We start from the raw sequence: 19739 nt of genomic DNA on the forward strand, positions 1-19739 counted from the left end.
GGAGCTTGCTCACGCCGGCCGGGCCAGCTGAGACAGGATTTATCGAGGGAGCAGAGTGCTCATGCCTGAAGCCTGCTCATTCACAGCACAGGCAGTTCCCAGCTCCTTCCAAACCAACCCTGGCTACAGTGATGATGATCTTTTTTTAAAACTCAGTTTGTGTGCCCACCTGCTTATTTGCATCACTTGCTTGGGACAGACGTGGGATAATCACAGCAATCAGCTACAGGCGGCACCACATTCAACTGCCCAACAGATATACATCAACTACTTTTTAATCATGATAAGAAGAGCATGAAACCTCCTATCACACAGGGCTTCAGTTGTGCCACAGAAAAACAGCCGAGTGTGTTTTACATCCGCAGCTTTATTCTTGTACAAAAGGTTAAAGGCAAAGCTAGAAAAATGAACCTATTGGTACACGCTCACTGAACACTTTTAAGACAAGATAGGGCAGTAAAGCTTTTATTGCTAAGAAGAACAAATGGGAGGCTTTAAAGCTCATCTAGCATTCAATTTTTGTTTGTAAGTAACCCAATTTAAAGCAGCTTTTCAGTCTTTAAAACCCTCTCGCCTTTCTGGAATGCTTCAAAAGGAAGATGACCTGAGGACGGTGTCTGCTCTCTAGAGGGACCAGACGAATGCTCTGCATGAGATGCAGAAACGGGCCACCAATGAATGCCAAAACGAAACCCAACTGCCCAGCTGTGGCCTCCTGCTGATCATTAGACAAGAAAAGGCTGCACAGCACCCACGGAGCCAGCACCCTGCCATGTGCAAAAGCAGGAGTTGCCTGAAGGCCCTCAGCTGTCCCCATGCCCTGCTGGCTGTGGCACAGACAGGCACCGTGGACTTGCCCCAAGCAGAGGCAGGTGAGAGCCAGGAGCTGAGTCCAGGCATGGTGACTGTGAATGTCCTGTTCCAACTACTGGACTGCACTTTCTCTTGGAGGGCTGAGGCTACAGGCAGTGGGATACTGAACGCTCTTGGGATCCCTAGGGATCCCCCTGGGATGCAACAGATCAGGGCTGGCCACCCTTCCCAAGGGACTGCTGGTGCAGCCACTATGGCTTCGCAGGGCTTGCTGCAGCCAGAGCTGCTCCCGGGGGCAGCGGGTGCCCTAGTCTTCAGGGATTGGGGTGTTGCAGTTCCCGTGGTAAATTTTGACCTCACCCTCACACTGGAAGTACTGGTCGAACACGTCACTGTATCCATGGTCCCTCCACCACGTGCAAAGCTGCCGGTTCCATGTGCAGTCGAGCACGTGGAAGAGCTCTGGGTGCTCCATCCCCACCATGGTGAAGAAATCCTGGTCCCCGAGGTGGCCCTTGAAGTGGTACTTCTCTGTCAGCTTCTGCACCACGGCGGGCTCCAGCAGCTGGTTGTAGAGCTTGGACTGCCTCATGGCTTCCAGGTTCAGGAGCAGGACGCCACTGTTGAAGCCGGGGAGCCCATCAGGAGGGGGGTCCCCCACTTTGGTCTGGGGGTTCTCACGGCGATACTGCCAGAATGTGTGCCTGCAAAGAGAGGAAAAACAGGAACAGGGGAGTCAAGGAGCACAGCCCAAAGAGCAGCCACCTCAGGTCTGGGCAGGTCTGGATCACAGCACGGGATATACCACCCACCCAAGGGATCTTGCAGTGCTTGTCTTCTGCTGGCTGGAGGCACCCAGCCTCCCAGAGCAGCCCGGTGCTTCACGGGCTGCGTCTCTCTCTGTCCCCCTGCACAGGAGATTGCCCAGACCTCCACACACTCTTCTTGCTCGCTCCTAAAGCCCCTTTTGTTTCTACCAGCATCGCTCTGGTGAGCCAACAGGACAGAGGACCGCGTGACTGCTCACACGGCTGTGCGGGGAGACGAAACCACATCCCCAGTGCCTAGGGCGAACCACCAGAAGTGCCCCCCACGGCTGGTACATGCCAGGAAAACGTCCTGCAGTTAATGGGATCTCAGCAGCAGAGCTCGCAGCATCATTAGTATTATTATTTGATTATGGGGAAGCTCCACATCAAAGATGGGCCCCACTTTGAGGCTGTGTAAAAAGAAGGCTTGAAATAACTCTGAGTGGCAGAAATATTTCTTCAAAATAAAAGTAGAAAACCAATGGCAAAATCTCATTAGCGAAATAAGCACTGCCTTCAGCATTTGCAGCCCTAGGAAGGCTCAGCTATAGCAGCTCTAGCAGACACAATCTTCACTAGCTGATTTCCAGCTGCCAAGGAGAAGAGAGCAGTCTAGCAATACACAAAACTAACTCCAGAGGGTGATTCAAATGGGAAAAATTTAGACTGCCTAAGCAAGCAGCCCAAAAATGTCTTTGGCTCCTTCCTCAGCCCTGGGGCGGTAAGCACACCCCACCACACACACACCGGCTGCTCCCACTTGCAGGAATTGAATTCATCCCATGCTATTACCCAAGCAGCTGCGGTTGAATGCGCCCCAAAAAATCACTCCCATTCAGACTGAAAGTCTTCTGCCCCCAAGCAGCATTCTCTGCTACAAAGCCAGGGAGCTGAGAGCTGGCCAAGCCTGCAGTTCGGAGGAGGGCAGGAGGGACCCGCGGCCCCCACCCCACCGTCTGACAGCCCAGGGGTGCCGGCGCTGCGCTCTCCTTCCAGCCCTTACACTTAAGGCAAAGCTACAGCAGGTTTTCTTTTGCACCTCGCTGTGAAGATGTCGGGGAGAAACACTGTTAAAAAGAATAAGCCAAGCCTGCTGCTGGTTCCTCTTTGAATCTGTCAGAGACCAACCAAAGTCTCCATGCACCTCCAGGAAACAAGAATTTGTTGGTAGATGGCATGGATTTAGCACCCAAACGTTTGAAGTGGTTCCATGCTTGGAAGCTGAAGCTGGGCTAATTCAGACATAAGAAGATGCAAGGACGTCAGCCCTTGGGACAGCTCCAGAGTCACAGCGGGTACTCTGCCACTGCAAACATTTAAATTGAAATTTTTCGTGTAAGAACCTGTGTTCAGCTCTAACAAGCACTAGCTCAGGGAATCCTACGGCTTGTGCAGAGATTTGGACTATTAAATCTACCCTTCTGGCCTGTCCTCTGGATCCCCTGGATCCTGAGAAGAGCCAGGACAGCACAGGACTGCGAGGAGCCTTGCCCAGGCAAGAGCGGCCAAGGCAAGAGCTGGGATTCAGCAGCCACCACAGAATTATCCCAGCAGAAAATGTGGATCTATTAATAATGTCAGCCCTGAGCACCTTTTTTATTTCCCGATCTGGAGAACCCCAACCATCACGCAGCATCACTTCTTTACAAATTTCCATTTAGATGCTTCATATTCAAACCTCCGAAACTTTTCCTTTCATTAAGGGTCTTTACACCACTCCCTTTCGCCTGATTCAGGACAGAAAGGGTTTTTCCAAGTGCCAGTTTCCCATGGAAGGAAGGCTCAGTTTTTCAGCAGGAATCTGCACGCCTCCTGGGGAAGGGGAGTGGAGGACTGGCTGCCTCATCGGAGCCTGTGGGCAGCAACGCTCGTTTGATCTAAAGGGCAGGGAAGAGATAAAAGGGCTCTGCCCATGCAAAGAGCAGTTATGTCTTAGGGACAGGCACCAGGCCACCGCAAAGACAACTCGTGGATGCTCATGAGAAAAAGAAGGCAAAGCACTTTCCACGCAGCATTAGAGGGAAGCTCAACCTGCAGAGACAAGACCCAGACTAGCGCCAATCAGCCTCCCGAGGTGCTCAGGTCCAGTGGTCTGAGCAGAGACTGGCCCAAGCCCACCTCTGCACACTCTGCTCTCTCTGCTTCTCTCTAGCAGTGCCAGGAAAGCCATCCCCGTGCCCAAAAAATGACGCTGGACACTGGCAGGACAGAGAGGGAGAGCAGTGCTGCAGAGGGAGGCACCTTTCCTGCTCCACAGCAGCGGAGCTGACTTCTTTCACATTCTTACCTCCAAAAACACGCTGCCCAAGCTAAGGGACAAGATTGCAGCCCCTGCAAGCAGCTAAAATAGGAAAAATACAAGTGCCCAAGCCCTCGGCATCACCAGGCTGTGGCAGGGAAAAAGCAGATCTGTACTAAATGACTCAATTTTTCAGCAATGCCATTCCCCAGCGGATTACTCGGTGACGGCTGATAACAAGAAGGGAGCAACGTGCCCTTTTCTGCAGGGAGAGGAGACAGACCGACAAGCAGCAATTGTTCAGCCCTTCCTCCCGGCGCTGGCGTAATGGGGCCATCCTCCCCCGGCTGCGTGAAGGGACCGCAGGGGAGCGGGGCTGGCGGGGAGGACAGGGCTGTCCCCGGGGCACGATGCTGGGGCGAGATCCAGGATGCCACGAGCTGCGGGCGGCTCCGCAGTGCCGACAGCTTGGGAACCTGCTTGCAGCACCGCGCCGCAGCCTTTCCAGTGCTGGGCTCGGGCCAACCAAGGGAAAGGTATGCTGGCAGGGCTGCTGGCAGCATCTGTTTAGCCTGGATTTTGCTCGGCTTTTGTCCTTCTAACAGAGGGTTTTGGCACTGTCCTTCTGCAGGGGCCAGGACAGAGAAGAATGTGGTTGAAAGGCACCTCCACCCAGCTAGAAGTGGAAGGAGCGGCGAGTATGAGAGCATCATTTTCTTTGGAGGAGATGGGGCTGGGGAAACACAGCAACCAGGCAAACAGCTAACCCAGCCCATGCCCCGTGCTGCTTTCTCCTGCCCAACATCGCCCCTTGGCACCCACCTCAAATTTTGGCAAAACATGGGGGGAAAATCCCAGGAGCTTGAGGAGCATGCTCCCAGGATGCAGGGAGGGGATGCACGCCTCCACCTCTCCCCCAAGACAACCATTAAGGAACTGAACCCCAACTGGATACAATGGGAACATCTCCCTGCCCCAAGTGCCTGGAGCAGCCAGGATCTCCCTTGGGACAGGCAGTCCGGGCAGGGCAGTGTGCCACCAGCCTCGGCTCTGGGGTGCCCTCCTCCCCACACCCCCGGCAGCGAAAGCCAGGGCAGGAAGGCAGCTTGGAGATGCCGGCCACGGCCACTGCCGGGATGCAACGGGGCAGGAAGCTGCTGGCTGGGAGGAGGGGAGGAGAAAGGAAGTGGAGGCATTTCGGGCTTTTGTTAACCGCCCTGGCCCCTCTAGACGGGAGGGGAAAGAGGTGACCCCGGGCCCCCGACCCCATAGCATGGCGCGGGGGAGCCATGCGGGGCTGCTGCTGCAAGTGCCTGCCTGCAGCCCCAACGGGCTTTGCTTTGAGGAGCTGTTTATAAACAGAGCCGGCGTGTGCTAGGAAACATCTGGAGAAGAGCATTTCCAAGCATTCAAATGCCGGGCCCAGGCAGCCCAGATAAAAAAACCCTGCTTCCACCAGGACTTCCCTTGCTGGCCAGGCGCAGAGTGCTCCAGCTGCACCTCGGCTGCCTCGCAGGCTGGCAGTCACGAGCCCCAGCTTGCAGAGCTGCCATCACATGCTTTAAAATGCCTCACTGGGAACCGCTAGCAGGGGGAGAAGGGACTGCTCCACCTATCAGCTGTATTTTGCAGGTCCTTCTCTTACTTTCATGTACAGCAAAGGGCAAATGCAGGATGGGGGGAAGACTTTGTCCAAACCCACGAACTTCTGCTCATTTACTTCAGCTCTGGGTTATGGGACAACCTCATGGGATGAGCTGGAGACCACTGGTAAAGCAGCAGTGTGCCCTCGCTGGCAGGAAAGGCAGGGTGGAGGAGTTACTGCCAGCTGGGTGACCAACAGCAAGCCCAAAGTACTGGCCCCACAGGCAGCAGACAGGGCTCGTATGCCTGCACCCACCATCTCATGTAGGTTCAAGAGGCTGCAACCCTGCCACGCCAGCTGCACAGCCACCGCTGGCCTTGCTGATGAGGATGTGGATCCTCCCCATGCAGCCGCATATCCAGAAATGCAGACAGCCTGCGGGATCCCGCCCCGTGCAGCTGGGGAACTGAGGAGCCAGGTCAAAAAGACATGAAGTGAAATCAGATGCCGGGCCAGGCCCAGGGCAGCTGCGGTCAGAGGGTGCTCCTGGAGGGCTGTGGGGTCTCTGAACACCACTGTGCACCGTGCACATGCACTGCGTGAGCTCGAGCAGCATAGTACCCAGGGAGGAAGGCTGCACAGCCTCTCCCCCGCCAGCAGGGGAAGCAAAGCCAATAGCCACGGGATAAAGCCACAAAAATAAGGGGTCTGCAAGATTCTTGATGCAATAAGCATCCCTGGACCAGTACACTCCTTGCTGGAGCTCACTGGTTTGCTCCCACCTCTTGCCAGTGCTGGCAGAGTTTAGGCCAGCTGCCTGGGAGGGCAGGATGGGCAGCAGCAGGCCAGCACCTTGAGGACACACTTTGTTACCAAGCCCCTCTCACAAGGCTCAGGGGCTTGGGGGACCCTGAGCCCCATCCAGCCGGACACAGGGCTCCTGGTGCGGAAGGGAAGCATGGGCTGCCGGCTGTCCCTCTCTGCACCACTCTGGCAGCAGCCCTGCCAGCCCAAACACCAACTAAAACAACAAGTGCACTCTCTTGCTACCTCTAAATACGCTTTTCCGTTCCTCAGCCAGAAAACAGATGGCTGGCGGTGCTATCCCCAGTTGCAGCTGCTGGCAAACACCGCTGTTCCTGTGCAATGAGGTGCGAGCACGCCATGCTCCTCCGCTCTGTGCCGCTGCCAGTGCTCCCCGGAGGCGGGCAGGAGGACGCGGCCGGTGGCTGCAGTCCCACCGAGCAATCCCCAGCCGAGCTGCCCACCTGCTGGTGCCCAGTACCTGCGGGGTCTCGCGAGCCGGCTGAGGAGGCGGACGGGATGGGAGCCCCAATGGGAAGCATGCAGCGTGGGGATGTGTTTGAAAGGGAGGGGGTAAGAGCAAACAGAGGGGGTAAATAATTGTAAAAGTTTCTGGGGACAACAGCTACAGGCTTAAAAGCAACATGGCTCCCACAGCAGCCTGGAGGACGCCCTGACAGTGGCTTCTGTCCCACCCAGAGGAGAGGGTGTGGTCGGTGGAGAGGGAAGAGTGATGGCATGGGGATGACAGCATCATCCGTCCAGGGGATGATGGTGGCTTTCCCCACTAATCCTCAGCAAGAAGTAAGAGCACAGCCAAGTAACCTCCCTGCACCCTTCTCCTCCTCTTGGCTAAACCTTCTTGTGGCAGGCAGCTGCCAACCCCTTACCACCACTCTGTTCGACCAAGATTAACCCTCAGGAAAAGGCAGTCTCCCCTTCTTCCAGCTCCCCCACAGAAAGGGCATTGCTGCAGTGAAGATGGGCCCTTCCAAGTTTCTGCCGCAGCCGGAGGGAGGCAGCCGCCCCGGGGCTGCACCCAGGGCAGCATCTGACCCACGCTCCCCCTTCCCGCCCCTGCAGACGGAGGCTTTGCAACAAAGCGGCCCTTGTTGCTAATTGCTTATTTCCCATGTGCAAACGCTAAACCCCTTAAGGAGCTGGGGCAGCAGGTTCAGTACCAGCCTGGCCCAGAGCGCCTTAGCTGAGGCTGAGCAGCTTGTGTAACCCAGGAAATCCTGGCTCCGCGCTTCTCAGGAGCACCATGCACCCAGCGACGTGCAACGGCATCACCAACACAGCAGTACACCCCACTCTGCAGGGGAAAATGTCACCCCAGGGCAAAATAACCCCAATTCCCAGCCTGGGACAAAGGGCACGATGTGTTGGTGTGCACACCAGGACCGCCTTACCCTCCTCTGATGGGTTCAGGGTGAGGATCCAGCTCAGGCAGGACCTCCAGCCCTCCCCTGGAAAATGCTGATGAACCAACAGACTGAGCTCTTCAATGAAGACATCAGTAATTCCTTAATAAACTTCTCACATAATGCACAAATTATGTCTGTACAGCGCTGGTCTCTGCTAGAGCACGGTCTGCACGCCAGACTTTCAAAAGGCCTGTATTTGGAGCAGCAAATTGATTCTTGATGATTACATATCTGCATGGACTTAGCAGTCCAAAAATGTGCACACTTAAATAGATGATTAGTAGCAACCTGCGAATGCAGCTCGCAAGCGAAACCTTTCCTTGGGACACAGATTTTCAAGGCGAGCCCCCTTTACCACCTAAAATTTTCACACCCCACATCGGTGCTAAAATCACCCTCCAAATAGAGGTGGGACCATAAATCACTCTGTCTGGGTCACATTGGTTTCCTTCCCTCTGTAGATCAAACACCCATGGTGCAAGCGGCGGCGCAGAGTGATCAGACCACCCCCTCATTTGGCGCTGGGGAAGGACTGGGGGCAGCCCATTCACAAGGGCACTCAAACACTGCAGGCCTAATTATTGCCAAAATGGCAGATTTCTGTAACAACTGCGAGTGGACACCGCTGCAGCAGCGCTCCCCTGCCTGCCTGACCCAGAGGCACGGGCAGCCTCCCCCAGGCCACCCTTGCCCACCGATGGGGCTCCCAGGAGCAGCAGAGATGTTCTCCCTTCAGAGACGCTCACCTGCTGCTGTGGGGAGGAGAAATAAAAGGCCTCCATCCCTCCATCCCCGTTCAGGAGTCCCAGCTGTGGGACGCTGCGCTGCTGCAGGGGGGTCCTGACATGAAGGGGAGCCGCCACCGAGCTTTGGAGAGCAGGAGGGTGTTGCGGGAGCCCTTCCAGAGGATTGCTGGGAGCTTCCCCGTGTGGCCCCAGCACCGCACTGCTCCAAAAAGCATCCCAGCTATGCAGTAAAGCCTCTTGATTTCCTGCTGCTTGCTTGTTTGATGATCTACCAGTGCACGTCCTCCAGCTACCCCCACAGTGTGCTTCCCAGAATGGAGAAACGGACCCAGAAACCCTGCTCACGCCAGTTCTGCTAACACGGCTTTGCACAAGGCTAAGGAACTGATGTGCCCTCTGCAACCTCCCCACCGGACAGGAGGACAGCTTCCAACTCTGGTTACCGGAGAGGGCAGCCGGAACAGCCTCAATAGCTGGAAAACCACAGGGTCCTCCAAAAAAGTCAGCTGTGTGGGTTTGCAAAGTGAAGCATCAGAGAGGAAAAGGCCAAAGAGGCTGCTGGTGCAGACCCTGCAAGAAGCTGTGCTACTGGGCATGGAGAAACTGCTTCAGCAGCTCACAGAGCTGGCGGCATGGTGCCATAGAAAAGGCAATGTAAATCCACTGGGGCAAACTGGGCTGCAATTCTCCAAATGCCCGAACAAACAGGGCTTTCCTGGTCTGCCCAGAAACACCAATTTCCTGCAGAACACTTGGGTTTGCCCCTTTTCCAAGGCCATGAATCCAACCAAAGTGCTTTGGGATCATGGGCTTACGGCAGGTGCAGAGATTGGAGAAGGAGCAGCGGGAGCTGCCCGTGGGGAGAGACGGCCACACTGGGAATTCACACCATGCAAACTGCACCATAATCTCACCACTAGAAAGAGCCTTTCAAGAAAGTCCTGTGACAAGTGCAGCAGCTCCAGAAGATGCCACCAGTGTGACACCTACCTCTAAACACCAAAACTGAGACGTTCAGGAGCTGAAATTGAGCAGTTCAGGAGTTGAAGACAAGTGCAGGTACGGTAACTGATACATGCTCAGCTTACACACACATCCCGGACTTGTGTGCTAGGACCAACAAAAAAACCCATAGCAAAGTCACGGCAAACTTCTCAGGCAGCCCTCGCAAATGAGGACCACCACCCCTGTGTGCTCTCTGCAGGACAGCAAAGTCCTCGGAGGGAAAGCTTGAACCCATGCTTGGAGAGTCCTGACTGCCTTACCCAAACACACACAAGTGTCTTGGTTGTTGGAAAAAATACTGTTAGTAATGTCCAACATCTCAAAAGGGACAGTTAGTAGTATCAATATTATTAATAGTATTTGTGCTAACCGATGCACAGTTGTCATTGTCAGATCTTGCCAAATTTATTCATTGTGTTTAACTGATGTTTCAGGCTTGGTTGGTAATGGGAATAAGTGCAACGGGTCCTACATATTAATGATGTGCACAGATGTAAACAACAAAGCCCTTTACCTTCTCGGATAACTTTTTATCAGAAAATAATGCTGAATTCCTGAAATCAATTCTGCTGCCAGTTGCTTGCAGGTTCTGCTTGTTCGGTAATTTTGGCTGCTTCTTGGCAGCCATTGCCAAAGAATTCCTAGAACCGTTCCCCCTGCACGTCAAGCAGCAGCACTTGCCACAAATCAAGTCAAAGCCTCAAAATGGTTTAAAATCCAAAGTGCACAGGGTCCAGCTTGCAGGACTGTGGGCAGGCAGCAGCGGTGTCACCGTGCCTGGCAGGGCACAGGCAAGGCAAATTCTCCTGCCTTCCCCGACTGAGGGGCTTGGGAAACACAGAGCCCTTTGTGGCAGGCAGCCCCCTGCTCCCCCAGGGCAAAAGCACTTGGAAAAGAGCGAAGTCTCCAAATCAGGGCAACCTGCCTGCATGACGAGCCCAGGAAACCAGGCGAACTCAGGCAGCAGGACCTGCCTGCTGGAGATGGGTACCTCCAACTCTGGAAAGCTCTATCCCAGGCAACAGCCCACCTGCACTGCTATATCTTACAACCACCACCACTGCCTCAGCTGATAGCCAGGGAATCCAGCTGCTCCTCCTTGATCACAGCTGTCAGCAGTACACTGGGGTTTTTTTTAAATCCCAAGAGAAGGTACAGGACGTACCGTCTCGGCCAAGACATGCTGACAGCCCGGCCTGGCTGTGGATTCAGGATTAGTCTGCTCGCAGCCCAGGATAACTCTGTTCCTCTTCCAAACATCTGACAAACTGACGTAGCATTGCTGATGCTGAGCTCCCAGCAAACATTGAGCACTGCAAGTGCCATGCCTCTAGGTCCAGGGGTTGCACAGGCTTGCTTCCACTCATTAATTGGCTTTTCAGGGTTATTTTACTAGCTCTCAAACAAACAAAACCTGTGTGACAGCACACAGCATACCTACAGCAGCTCCCACCCAACCACAAGGAGAAACAAAGCTTTTGCTTTCCACAAATTAATGTCCTGTTCAAGCTCTCCCTAGGTTTTAGGCAGAAGCAAAGGCGAAAGGCCTTGCAGCCATACAAGGACTCAAGTGTCGGTCCTTTGTAGTCTGTCGCTGTCCCTTTGATGCAGATATCCTTTCCTGCAGGACAAACCTTTATCATTTCCAGCACTGTGGATTCCCAAGATGCCTCCAGCTTTTATTAGCTTCTTGTCGGGGGGACAGCAGCGAAGATCTCGCCCAACGGCAGGAATGGAGGCAGCAGCCACCCTTCCAGCCCCAGCTACATGCACTCTTGGACCTGAGAAGGTCTGGGACCTCTCCTGAGGTCCACCGTCATAGGCAGCTAGCAGATACCTTGCTCCCAGGTGGAGAAAGGGGGTAAATGCAGCTGCCTGAGGGCCTGTGGAGGATGAGACCTTGGAGGCATGCGATGCAGGGGTAGCACTCAGGGCCGCAGGCAGCGCTGGTGCTGGCAGGCACGCAGAGCCCACCGCAACATGGCAGTGCCAGTAACAGCACCAGCACCATGTAGGAAGCGAAGAGGCAGGGATGGTCGTGGGGATGGGAGTGGGGAGCATGGCGCAGTGTGCTGGTCCGGGGTCAGCCTGAGGCTGCTGAGAGTCGCTGTGCAATCAAATACCGCTGTCCTGCTCCCTCTCGCATGCCACCAGCGTGACCAGAGGGATCTATAACCAGGAAACTGAGTAAGAGTAGGGTTTGAGCTCTGCCTTCTGTAATCAGAGAGTTTTCAGGACATTTTTGGGAGTGCCGCAGTGTCCCCCCACTCTCTTCATCTCAGCCGTGGGGCTGCTTTGAAACGGGGAGACTTCTCCCTTTGGCACCTGGCAGCGCTGAGCTCCTGTGCCCAGGGACAAGCACTGAGCCAAGCCAGGCTGGCAGGAAGGCCCCTGGGGAGGTCTAGGCTGCAGCAGCATCTGCATGAGGATGCCCTCATCGTGCCCCAATGGAGATGTCCACTGTGCCCCCACGCACCAGGAGGCTGACCCACAACAAGCTGTGCTTCACTTGGCCACTGCTCAGTCCCACCACAGCCGGGACCACAGCTAAGCCGCTGCCCAGGCCAGCCACGCACCCTGCACACAGCCTGAGGACAGCAACCTGCCTGCTCGCCTGGTACCTGGCTTGCAGGCTGCATCTGCAACGCTTGCCTGCGTGTTTCTTGGCGGGGCTAAGAGCACAGGAGGGCCTGGGCTTCTCAATTTGGCCAGGATCTGGCATGGAAGGCCCAGTGCAACAGAAAGATTTATACAGAGTATCATCGCTTGCCCTCTGTAGTGTGGTGAACAGGACACTGCCAGCACACCTGAGTAGCTGAAATGCTGCAGGGGACAATAGGATTTTTAATTAAGGTTATGACTCTGCAGAAGCTCTTCCTTGCATGGAAAGCCTTTTGGACCAGGCAAACTTCAGATACAGATTTTAATCTTTCCATCAAAATCATTCTCGCTGAAGCAGGAGGTCCTGGTCTTGGCTGCGGTGTGGATCCTGTGCAGGCAGGCGCATGAGCAGGCATATGTCAGTGCGGAGAAGAGCTCTGCCTGCAGGCCAGCGTGCAAATGTCAACCTGGCAGGAGGCATCCAGCACTGCCATGGAAAGCCCAGAAGCATCTAAGAGCCTAGTGCACAGTACTGAGTGTCACCGACAGCCCTGGCAGCGGGGGCAGCCCCTTGTGGGACGAAGCTCTGCCTGTGACCCCATCCACAGACATGTTGGCCATACCTCACGTCACACATCGAATCCAAAAGCCACAGGAAGGACAACACATCTGACCCACAGACAGAGTGCCAATTCCTTGGCTGCAGCTGAAGAAAACCAAAGCTGACGCTGACGGCCTCAGACCTCAGACCAACACCTGCACCTGGCATGGGCTCCTGCAACCTTCTGCCTCTGCACCCCAGACCCCCACCAGACACCGCCCTGCAGGGCACGGTGGGAGGCAGATCTGCCGGGCGATCCATGTACAGCTTCAGGAGGAGCTACCGCTCTCCGCAAGCCACTCCAACCCACCCTGAGCAACCACAAAGGAGAGGCCAGCCCCAGGCTGCGCAACAGTTAAAAGCCCAGCGTTTGCCTTGCAGGAGGGCCAGGAGATCCTGTTGCTCAGAGAAATGCGTTTGTCCAAGACAAACAGCGGCCGGGCATTGTTTCAGCATGAGTCAAACGAGTGGAAATGCTCCTGTGCCATCCTGTTTTGCTGTCTGGAGGTTCCCCCCTACCTTCAGGACGTGCAAGCCGGCTCTGGGACGTTTCCTATTTGCTATTCTCTTACTCCTCTGTTTCCCACAAGCGTCTGTACCCATTGCACCAGGCACAGTGCGCCCAGTGCACGAGTGCAGCAGCCGAGCACTGCGCAGTCCCGGCCCGTGCCTGGAAAGTGCAGCCTACAACCAGACAGACAACAGGCAGCTGGTAGGAACAGCATCGCTTCCCAGAAAACAGTGCATCATTTACAAAATACACCAGTTTGCACCCATTTACCTCCTCTGACAGGCCAAGTAGGTAACAACAATCCAACACAGCCAAGTGGATTGATCTCCATCCATCTTCCCTACTGCTACAGAGAGGGGAAGATGGCACCTAGACCTTTTGTAGCCACTGGCTTACCCTGCCCTGAGGGTGTCGGTCCACAGCTCTGTGAGCAAGATCAGGAAAGCTTTGCTGACTCACCTCTGATGTTTTGCCCCATGCTGGCTACCCTGCTTTTAAGGCTTCGGTGTTGAATGTGTGCTGGCACAGCCATGGTTCACGCGACACAACCTCTAGGCAAGGGTGCACCCACACTGCTGCAGAGCCACAGCCCCAGGCACAGCCCCAGGCACTGTGTCCTGCTTGGAAAACGCCTCCCAGTCTGCTATGGGAGCAGGTACCAGGACGCTGGCATCTCCTTCAGCTGCAAATCCAACCACATCACATTGCTGCCCTTGCTGGGAATGCTTTGAGTGCAAAGGAGCAATGTTGGGATAAATTCCCCTGGGCAGCGGTGGTGGTGTAGAGAGCTGCATGAAGTGGGGAGGAAAACACGAGTGGAAATTGAGAGACCCCACCATCACCCCTGCTGTCTGGTAACCTTCCAACACCCCCACAGCCGCTTTCCCAACTGATGCTTCAAGCCTGCGCACGTGGCAAATCACACAGCTGGAGTTGGCACCTCTTATTTCACACCTACAACGCATTTTTATCTTGCTAAAAGTATAAAAATAGCAAAGATTACTTTTTTTACAGACACTCATGCTTCATCAGCTCGCATTTTTGTCTGGAAACCCTTTTAGCAGCGAGGTACGAGCCCCGCGGGGCGGAGGGCTCGGCAGGAGGGCAGGCTGGCGTTTGCACAGCTCACCCCACGCCGGGTGATCTGGCGACAAGAAGGATCAGGAACTTGTTTTCACATGAAGATCAAAACAGCACAAGAAGAAAAGCACAACATAGCCCAGAGTGACCCAAAACGTCAAAACTGCAACAACAGAAAGTTCAGCCCAAAAATGCAGCCTGCGAGGGCTGTTATTGCTCGGCTTGTTTGTCCCCACCACAGGCGGCAGGAGGGGGGAGAGCATGGCTTTGGCTCGGGTCAGATGGCCCACGGTCCCATGCCTTGTCCCCCGCCGTCCCAGAGATCTCTCCCTCCAGCGAAGCACCCCAAAGCTTAACTCAGTCCCCTCCAGGCACGCCTGGTCCCACAAACCACGTCCAGGCAGCGGAACACCGTCCCTGCTCCTTAGCTATGCGTGGAAATAATGCAAAACCGATCGCTGCAGAGACAGAAAGACAGAGCAATTCCACCGTGGGCTAATTGCAGGCAAACAAACGCTTAATTTACCCCGTTACAGGCTGCACTGCTAACGAACGAGATCTGCCCTGCTGGGCAGCGCTGACTGAGGCTGACAATCCGACACAGCCCCGCGGCCACACTCGGCTGTCACTGCTCCCTCCCTCCCGCTTTAAGCTCTAACAATTGGATATGATTAACTGGGCCTGGATTTACCATTCCGGGCACCAAAATCCTGCCAGGACACCCAAAGCGGATACAGGAGCCCTCCATGCTCCAAGCGCGGTGTTGCCCTACGGAGAGGAGACCTCAGCATCCACGTTCCTCTGGCCCCAGCTCTCCCTGCCAAGAGCACAAGCCAGGAGGGGAGGCAACACTTCTGCCATGGGCACAGAGATGTCCTCTTCCAGCCCAGGAACACTGGTGACTTCTGCAGTTTGAGCAACCAGAAATGCCCTCATGAGCGTCCTCTTGGCTGGCTTGGGCTTCTAGGAAACTATCAGTGGTGATTAATCACCATCAATCCCCTGCTGGTGGACTTCTCTCTGTGGCCACCCTCAACCCATCTGGATGCACATGCGGCAAGAACAGCTGCTCCAGATCTTTGCAGCTCAGTCTTTGTCCAAGAATGCTGCTGGACAGGTCTTAGGAGGTTCAGTTATTGATCTCACTACTAAGGCTTCCAGTAGGGAAGGAAAAGACATACACAGCTCTTAAGCTTTTTTATCTTTCTCCAAGAACACTTCCATTAGGATTAGCAAATCTAGCCAAGCCATCTCAAACACTCAAACTCTGCTCAGCTGAGGAGCCATTACAGCATCCTGAGTTGATGATCTGATTCACCCTGGACTAAAACACCCTTGGAACAATGCACGCTAAATTAAATCCATTTCTTTAAGTACCAGCCTGGAAATATCTGTGGCCCTGAAGCCCACCGGTGGCCTGTGAGTGGGAAGAGTGGGGCCACCCCTTGGTGCACGGCTCCCACCACAGGCTGCCACCACAGCTGGCACTGGCTGGCGGACCAAGGGTCTGAAGAGCAAGTGACCATGGGGCTATCTGCATGCTTGCAAGCCCAGGTCACCAACAGAGTTGTCCACTCAGTCATTCCTAGGGGAATATTTCTTCAACAGAAGGTGCACTGACACTCCAGCAACCCAGAACCTCGCTATTGCTCAAACTCAACCTCTACTCTGCCTACAGGGAAATGAAGCAACCACCAAATGCTACCAACCAACGGGCACTGGGAAACACACGTCTCCACTGCATTGGTCATTTTGGGCATTTCCCAAAAAATTTCTCACATCAGCAGAGGATGGGGTTCACATTCGCTGCAAGCAAGCTACTGGCTGGAGAAGGCAGACTGATCCACTTAAACCTCATGCCAGGGGGATTCCCTGAATGCTGGGTCAGATATTTTGTGGAAGACACAGGTGGAGAGCAAAGAGGAAAGCTAGACAGCAGGACACAAGGCAACCACACTGCTCAGAGCAAGTCCTCAGGCAGTGCTGACCATACTTTCCTCTTCGTCAGACTAACACAATGCATGAGTACAGCTGAAACACACTAGTCCCAGGCCCACCTGGGCTAGAAAGATGTTGCTTCTGCTTGGGCAGAGTGGCAATATCCACAGCGAAAACCTCTGAGCCCCAACGTACAAACTGATGCTTCAGAATGCAATCAGAGCACCTCAGCAGGGATGGTTGGGCAAACACACCTCTAGTGGCTGTGCTATAATCTAGGTATGGATTTTGGCACTGATGACCAGGAACTTGGTTCTGGAAGCCTTGTGACAGTGCATGAGAACAAGGGAACCACAGCGACACTACACTTTGTTCATACCATCCTACAAGTTTCAGATTAAGTCCCTCTGCAGGGATTAAAGCAGGGAGCTGCTTCCCCCTAGATTTTCTTCCAAAGACTGACCTGAACTGAAGACGTGCCAGCTGCCCACTGCCCACCCCCTGCTCCCCACAGGGAGGGGGCTCTACCTGTACACTGGCTGCATTTCCCTGGCAATCCCGATGACTGCTCCCTCTGGGAAGTTGTCGAACTCATCAAACAGGTCTCGGATGTTGGTCTTGTACTTCAGGTCCAAGTCTACCTGGATGATCTGTGTTATTTCTGAAAGTGCAAAGAGGAAAAATCAGCTATACAAGCCAAAATCATAACCAGTGATTACCAATGGTGACATGACGATTTATACCCAACGAGGATTTGGTGCAAGACTCAGCCATTTCAGGGCAAACGCAATCCAGCTGCAACCTCTGCATAAAGCCACCAACCTTCAACCATCACAACAGCATTTACCACTGTGCATTTTAGGCATGATTTACTTTGGAAACCATTTCTTGTGACCTCCTGCTTCTATCTATTCCCTCCTTCCTTCCAGAAGACTTGTTTTCCATATGGCTGACAAAAGCAAGAGGTAGCTCCAACCCAGCCTCCCCCCTTCTGGAAATGCTTCTGCAGGAGCAGCCACACAAAACTCCATGCTCACCTTATGTACTTCTGGGAAAAGCTACCAACTCCACAAGCATTTCCCAGCTCCAACCCTCACATCGCTGCCTCGAAGCATCAGAGCAGTTCCCATCATGGACAACATCAATAATGCAGTCAGCCACACGACACCCTCAGTAACACCTCCACAAGCTCATTAGCTGCCAGCGGCCTGACACGGGCTTCCCCGAGCACAGAGATTACAGACCCCTGCCTGCACAGAACTGCTGGGGGCCTGCGGCAGCCTGGGAAACTTTATTATGGCCGGTGGTACTCTGTCAGAGACAAGGACGGTTGTGCAGACATGGAAGCATCTTCCACTTGCAGTGGGAAAGTCGAGAGCGAGGAGAGGCTGGAGGACATCATTACGAAGGCCAGGCCTGAGCTCATTAACAGGGTCAGGCCCCTGCCTGCATTTGTCATAGTCTCCCCTGCAGCACACGAGGCTGACTGATGGAGAAGTTGCTTGGGAGAGGGTGCAGGAGACACACCTCGTCAAGGCTGCTTGTCCCGGGCGGATCTGGGGATGTTGTACGGATTGCAGCAGGCCAAGTGGAATGCAGCAAATGCAAACGCTACGAGATATCGGACCGTCCCATGGGTTCCCCCAGCCCTGGGCAAAGCCATGGTCATCTTCTGGCCAGCCAAGCTCAGCCCTGTGTGGGGACTGTGAGTGGCGTCGAGCCTTCCCCCGTGGCCTTATGTAATGCCAATGCTATTTATATGTGTTATAAAAGCCCAGAGCAAACTGGCCGGGTTGCTTAGCACTCGGCACTAATTGGATTAAAAAGACTGTGTCAACCTGTTTCAGCCCCCACTTGTCATGCACAGGTGCTGTTACAGCTTTCTGCGGGCTAGATGTGCATGTCACCACTGCTTTCACAGCAATTAGCAAATGAGGCCCTCATCCTTCCTCCTGCCCAGCCTGCCCTCACCCTCTGCTGCCCGTACCCTCTGTGCTACAGGCAGGGCTTCCCATCAGGCTGGCGTTTCTGTGGCGCTGCCCATGCTCTGGCCTTCACACCACCGCAGTTCCTCACCTCCTCGCCCCGCCGTGCCCGGGACAAGCTGCTGGCTACCCCCACTCTGCTGAGAGAGGGAGGCAATCGCTCTGTTTTCAGCCCCCAAAGCCACCGTTGGGACTTAGAGACCCGGGGAAGCTGAGAGCAGCCAGGCACGGGCAGCTATCCTCTGGCACAAGAATGCAGCTTTGCCATTTCAAATGCATTCGTCGCGTGGTGCTTGTTTTTCAAGCAGATGCTGGGCTGTACAGCAGCTCTGATTTTTTGCAGATCCTGCACTAATCCGAGGCTCTTGGCAATTGATTGTATCTACCACGCTGTCCTCATTTGAGAAGGAAAAAGTCTCGTGAGGTTAAGCAAGAAATATACTGCTTACTCTGTGAAGCATCCAAGCAGAAATATAAATCAAGGAGAAATAGTATCTAAGCTACAACCCAGGCTGTATCTCAATTTATTTTTTTAACATCCATCACTCTCTATCTGCTAAAGGGAAATGCCACCCTCCCTTCAGCTGGCAGCACGGCAATCCCCAGGCCTACCTAGTATTTACTACCACCATAATCCTCTGTTTGCAAAGATTTAAAACCCAGGCATAGTAATTCACTACAGGCTAAAGCAGGTCTTGACCTGAAAGCAATTTCCCTCAGCCTTCCTAACCGCCTTAGAAATCTCTAGCGCAACTCAAGCAGATGAATAGGCAGAGCGGAGGACTTCTGCAACAGGGAAGGAGACGTGTATCCCCCATACCCCAAACCTCCCCAGTGGTCCATACCACAGCAGGGCAAAACCCCAAATCCTTAACGCTACTGCACTTGAGAATATCCAGACTAGTGACAAACCTCCATGGTGAGGAGACCCGGACCTCTCGCACAAGCTCAGCCCAAGCAAAACGGGGTGGGAGCCTGAGCCCTCCAAGGCACTGCTGAGGACAGGGAAAGGGGCCGGGGTTCCCAGGAGGATCCCAGCACAGCTCACCCCAGTGCACAGCAGCCTTCCGATGCCTCATCAGGTTTCAATTAAATCAACCGCGAGGCACGTCATCCAATTGTTCTCTACAATTACAGATGAGCGCTAACTGCAATTAATCACAGCGGAGAATGACATCTGAGCTTGGGGGAAGCTCCAGTCCCAGCCCTGCCCGCCCCAGCACCAGCACCCCGCACTGGTCCCACACTGTGCTGGCAGAGCCCCCCAGGAAAAACTCACTAACAAATTAGACTCAGAGAGCACAAAGTACTTTTCCTTTTTTTTTTTAAAGGAAGCATGAACTGCAACACTGAGACAAATATGAGCATGGGTGACATTAAGTGCCGCTTTGCCAGATGCAGCTTGCACAGATAGATTAATGGCCAAGATGATTTCTCTGCCTGCGACTGGCAAGGGGCCAGGCACTAATATTTATGATGTATCATGCTCTTTTCCCCTTTTACCAAGCACTTTGTCCTGGCTGCCATGTGAGGGTGGAGGAATCGCGTGCTCTCTTAGGCACAAACTGCTTGGAGGGGTCCAGCTGGAAATGTGG

At 54.2% G+C, this 19739-nt stretch overlaps 1 protein-coding gene across 1 annotated transcript in view; it reads right to left on the reverse strand.

Annotated features, from left to right (window-relative positions):
- Positions 1 to 347: 347 nt before the first annotated feature.
- Positions 348 to 19739, reverse strand: part of XXYLT1 (xyloside xylosyltransferase 1) — a 39615-nt gene continuing 20223 nt past the window's right edge. Inside the window, exons 3-4 of the mRNA XM_087738924.1 lie at positions 16688 to 16820; positions 348 to 1517 (exon numbers count right to left, since the gene is read on the reverse strand). Of these exons, the coding sequence (XP_087595050.1) occupies positions 1121 to 1517; positions 16688 to 16820 (530 nt within the window). The 3' untranslated portion in view covers positions 348 to 1120. The remainder of the gene's footprint in view (positions 1518 to 16687; positions 16821 to 19739) is intronic.

Source organism: Nipponia nippon, unplaced genomic scaffold (genome assembly GCF_047370975.1).
Source record: "Nipponia nippon isolate SJK-2023a ecotype South Korea unplaced genomic scaffold, ASM4737097v1 scaffold_7, whole genome shotgun sequence".
Classification (NCBI taxonomy): domain Eukaryota; kingdom Metazoa; phylum Chordata; class Aves; order Pelecaniformes; family Threskiornithidae; genus Nipponia; species Nipponia nippon.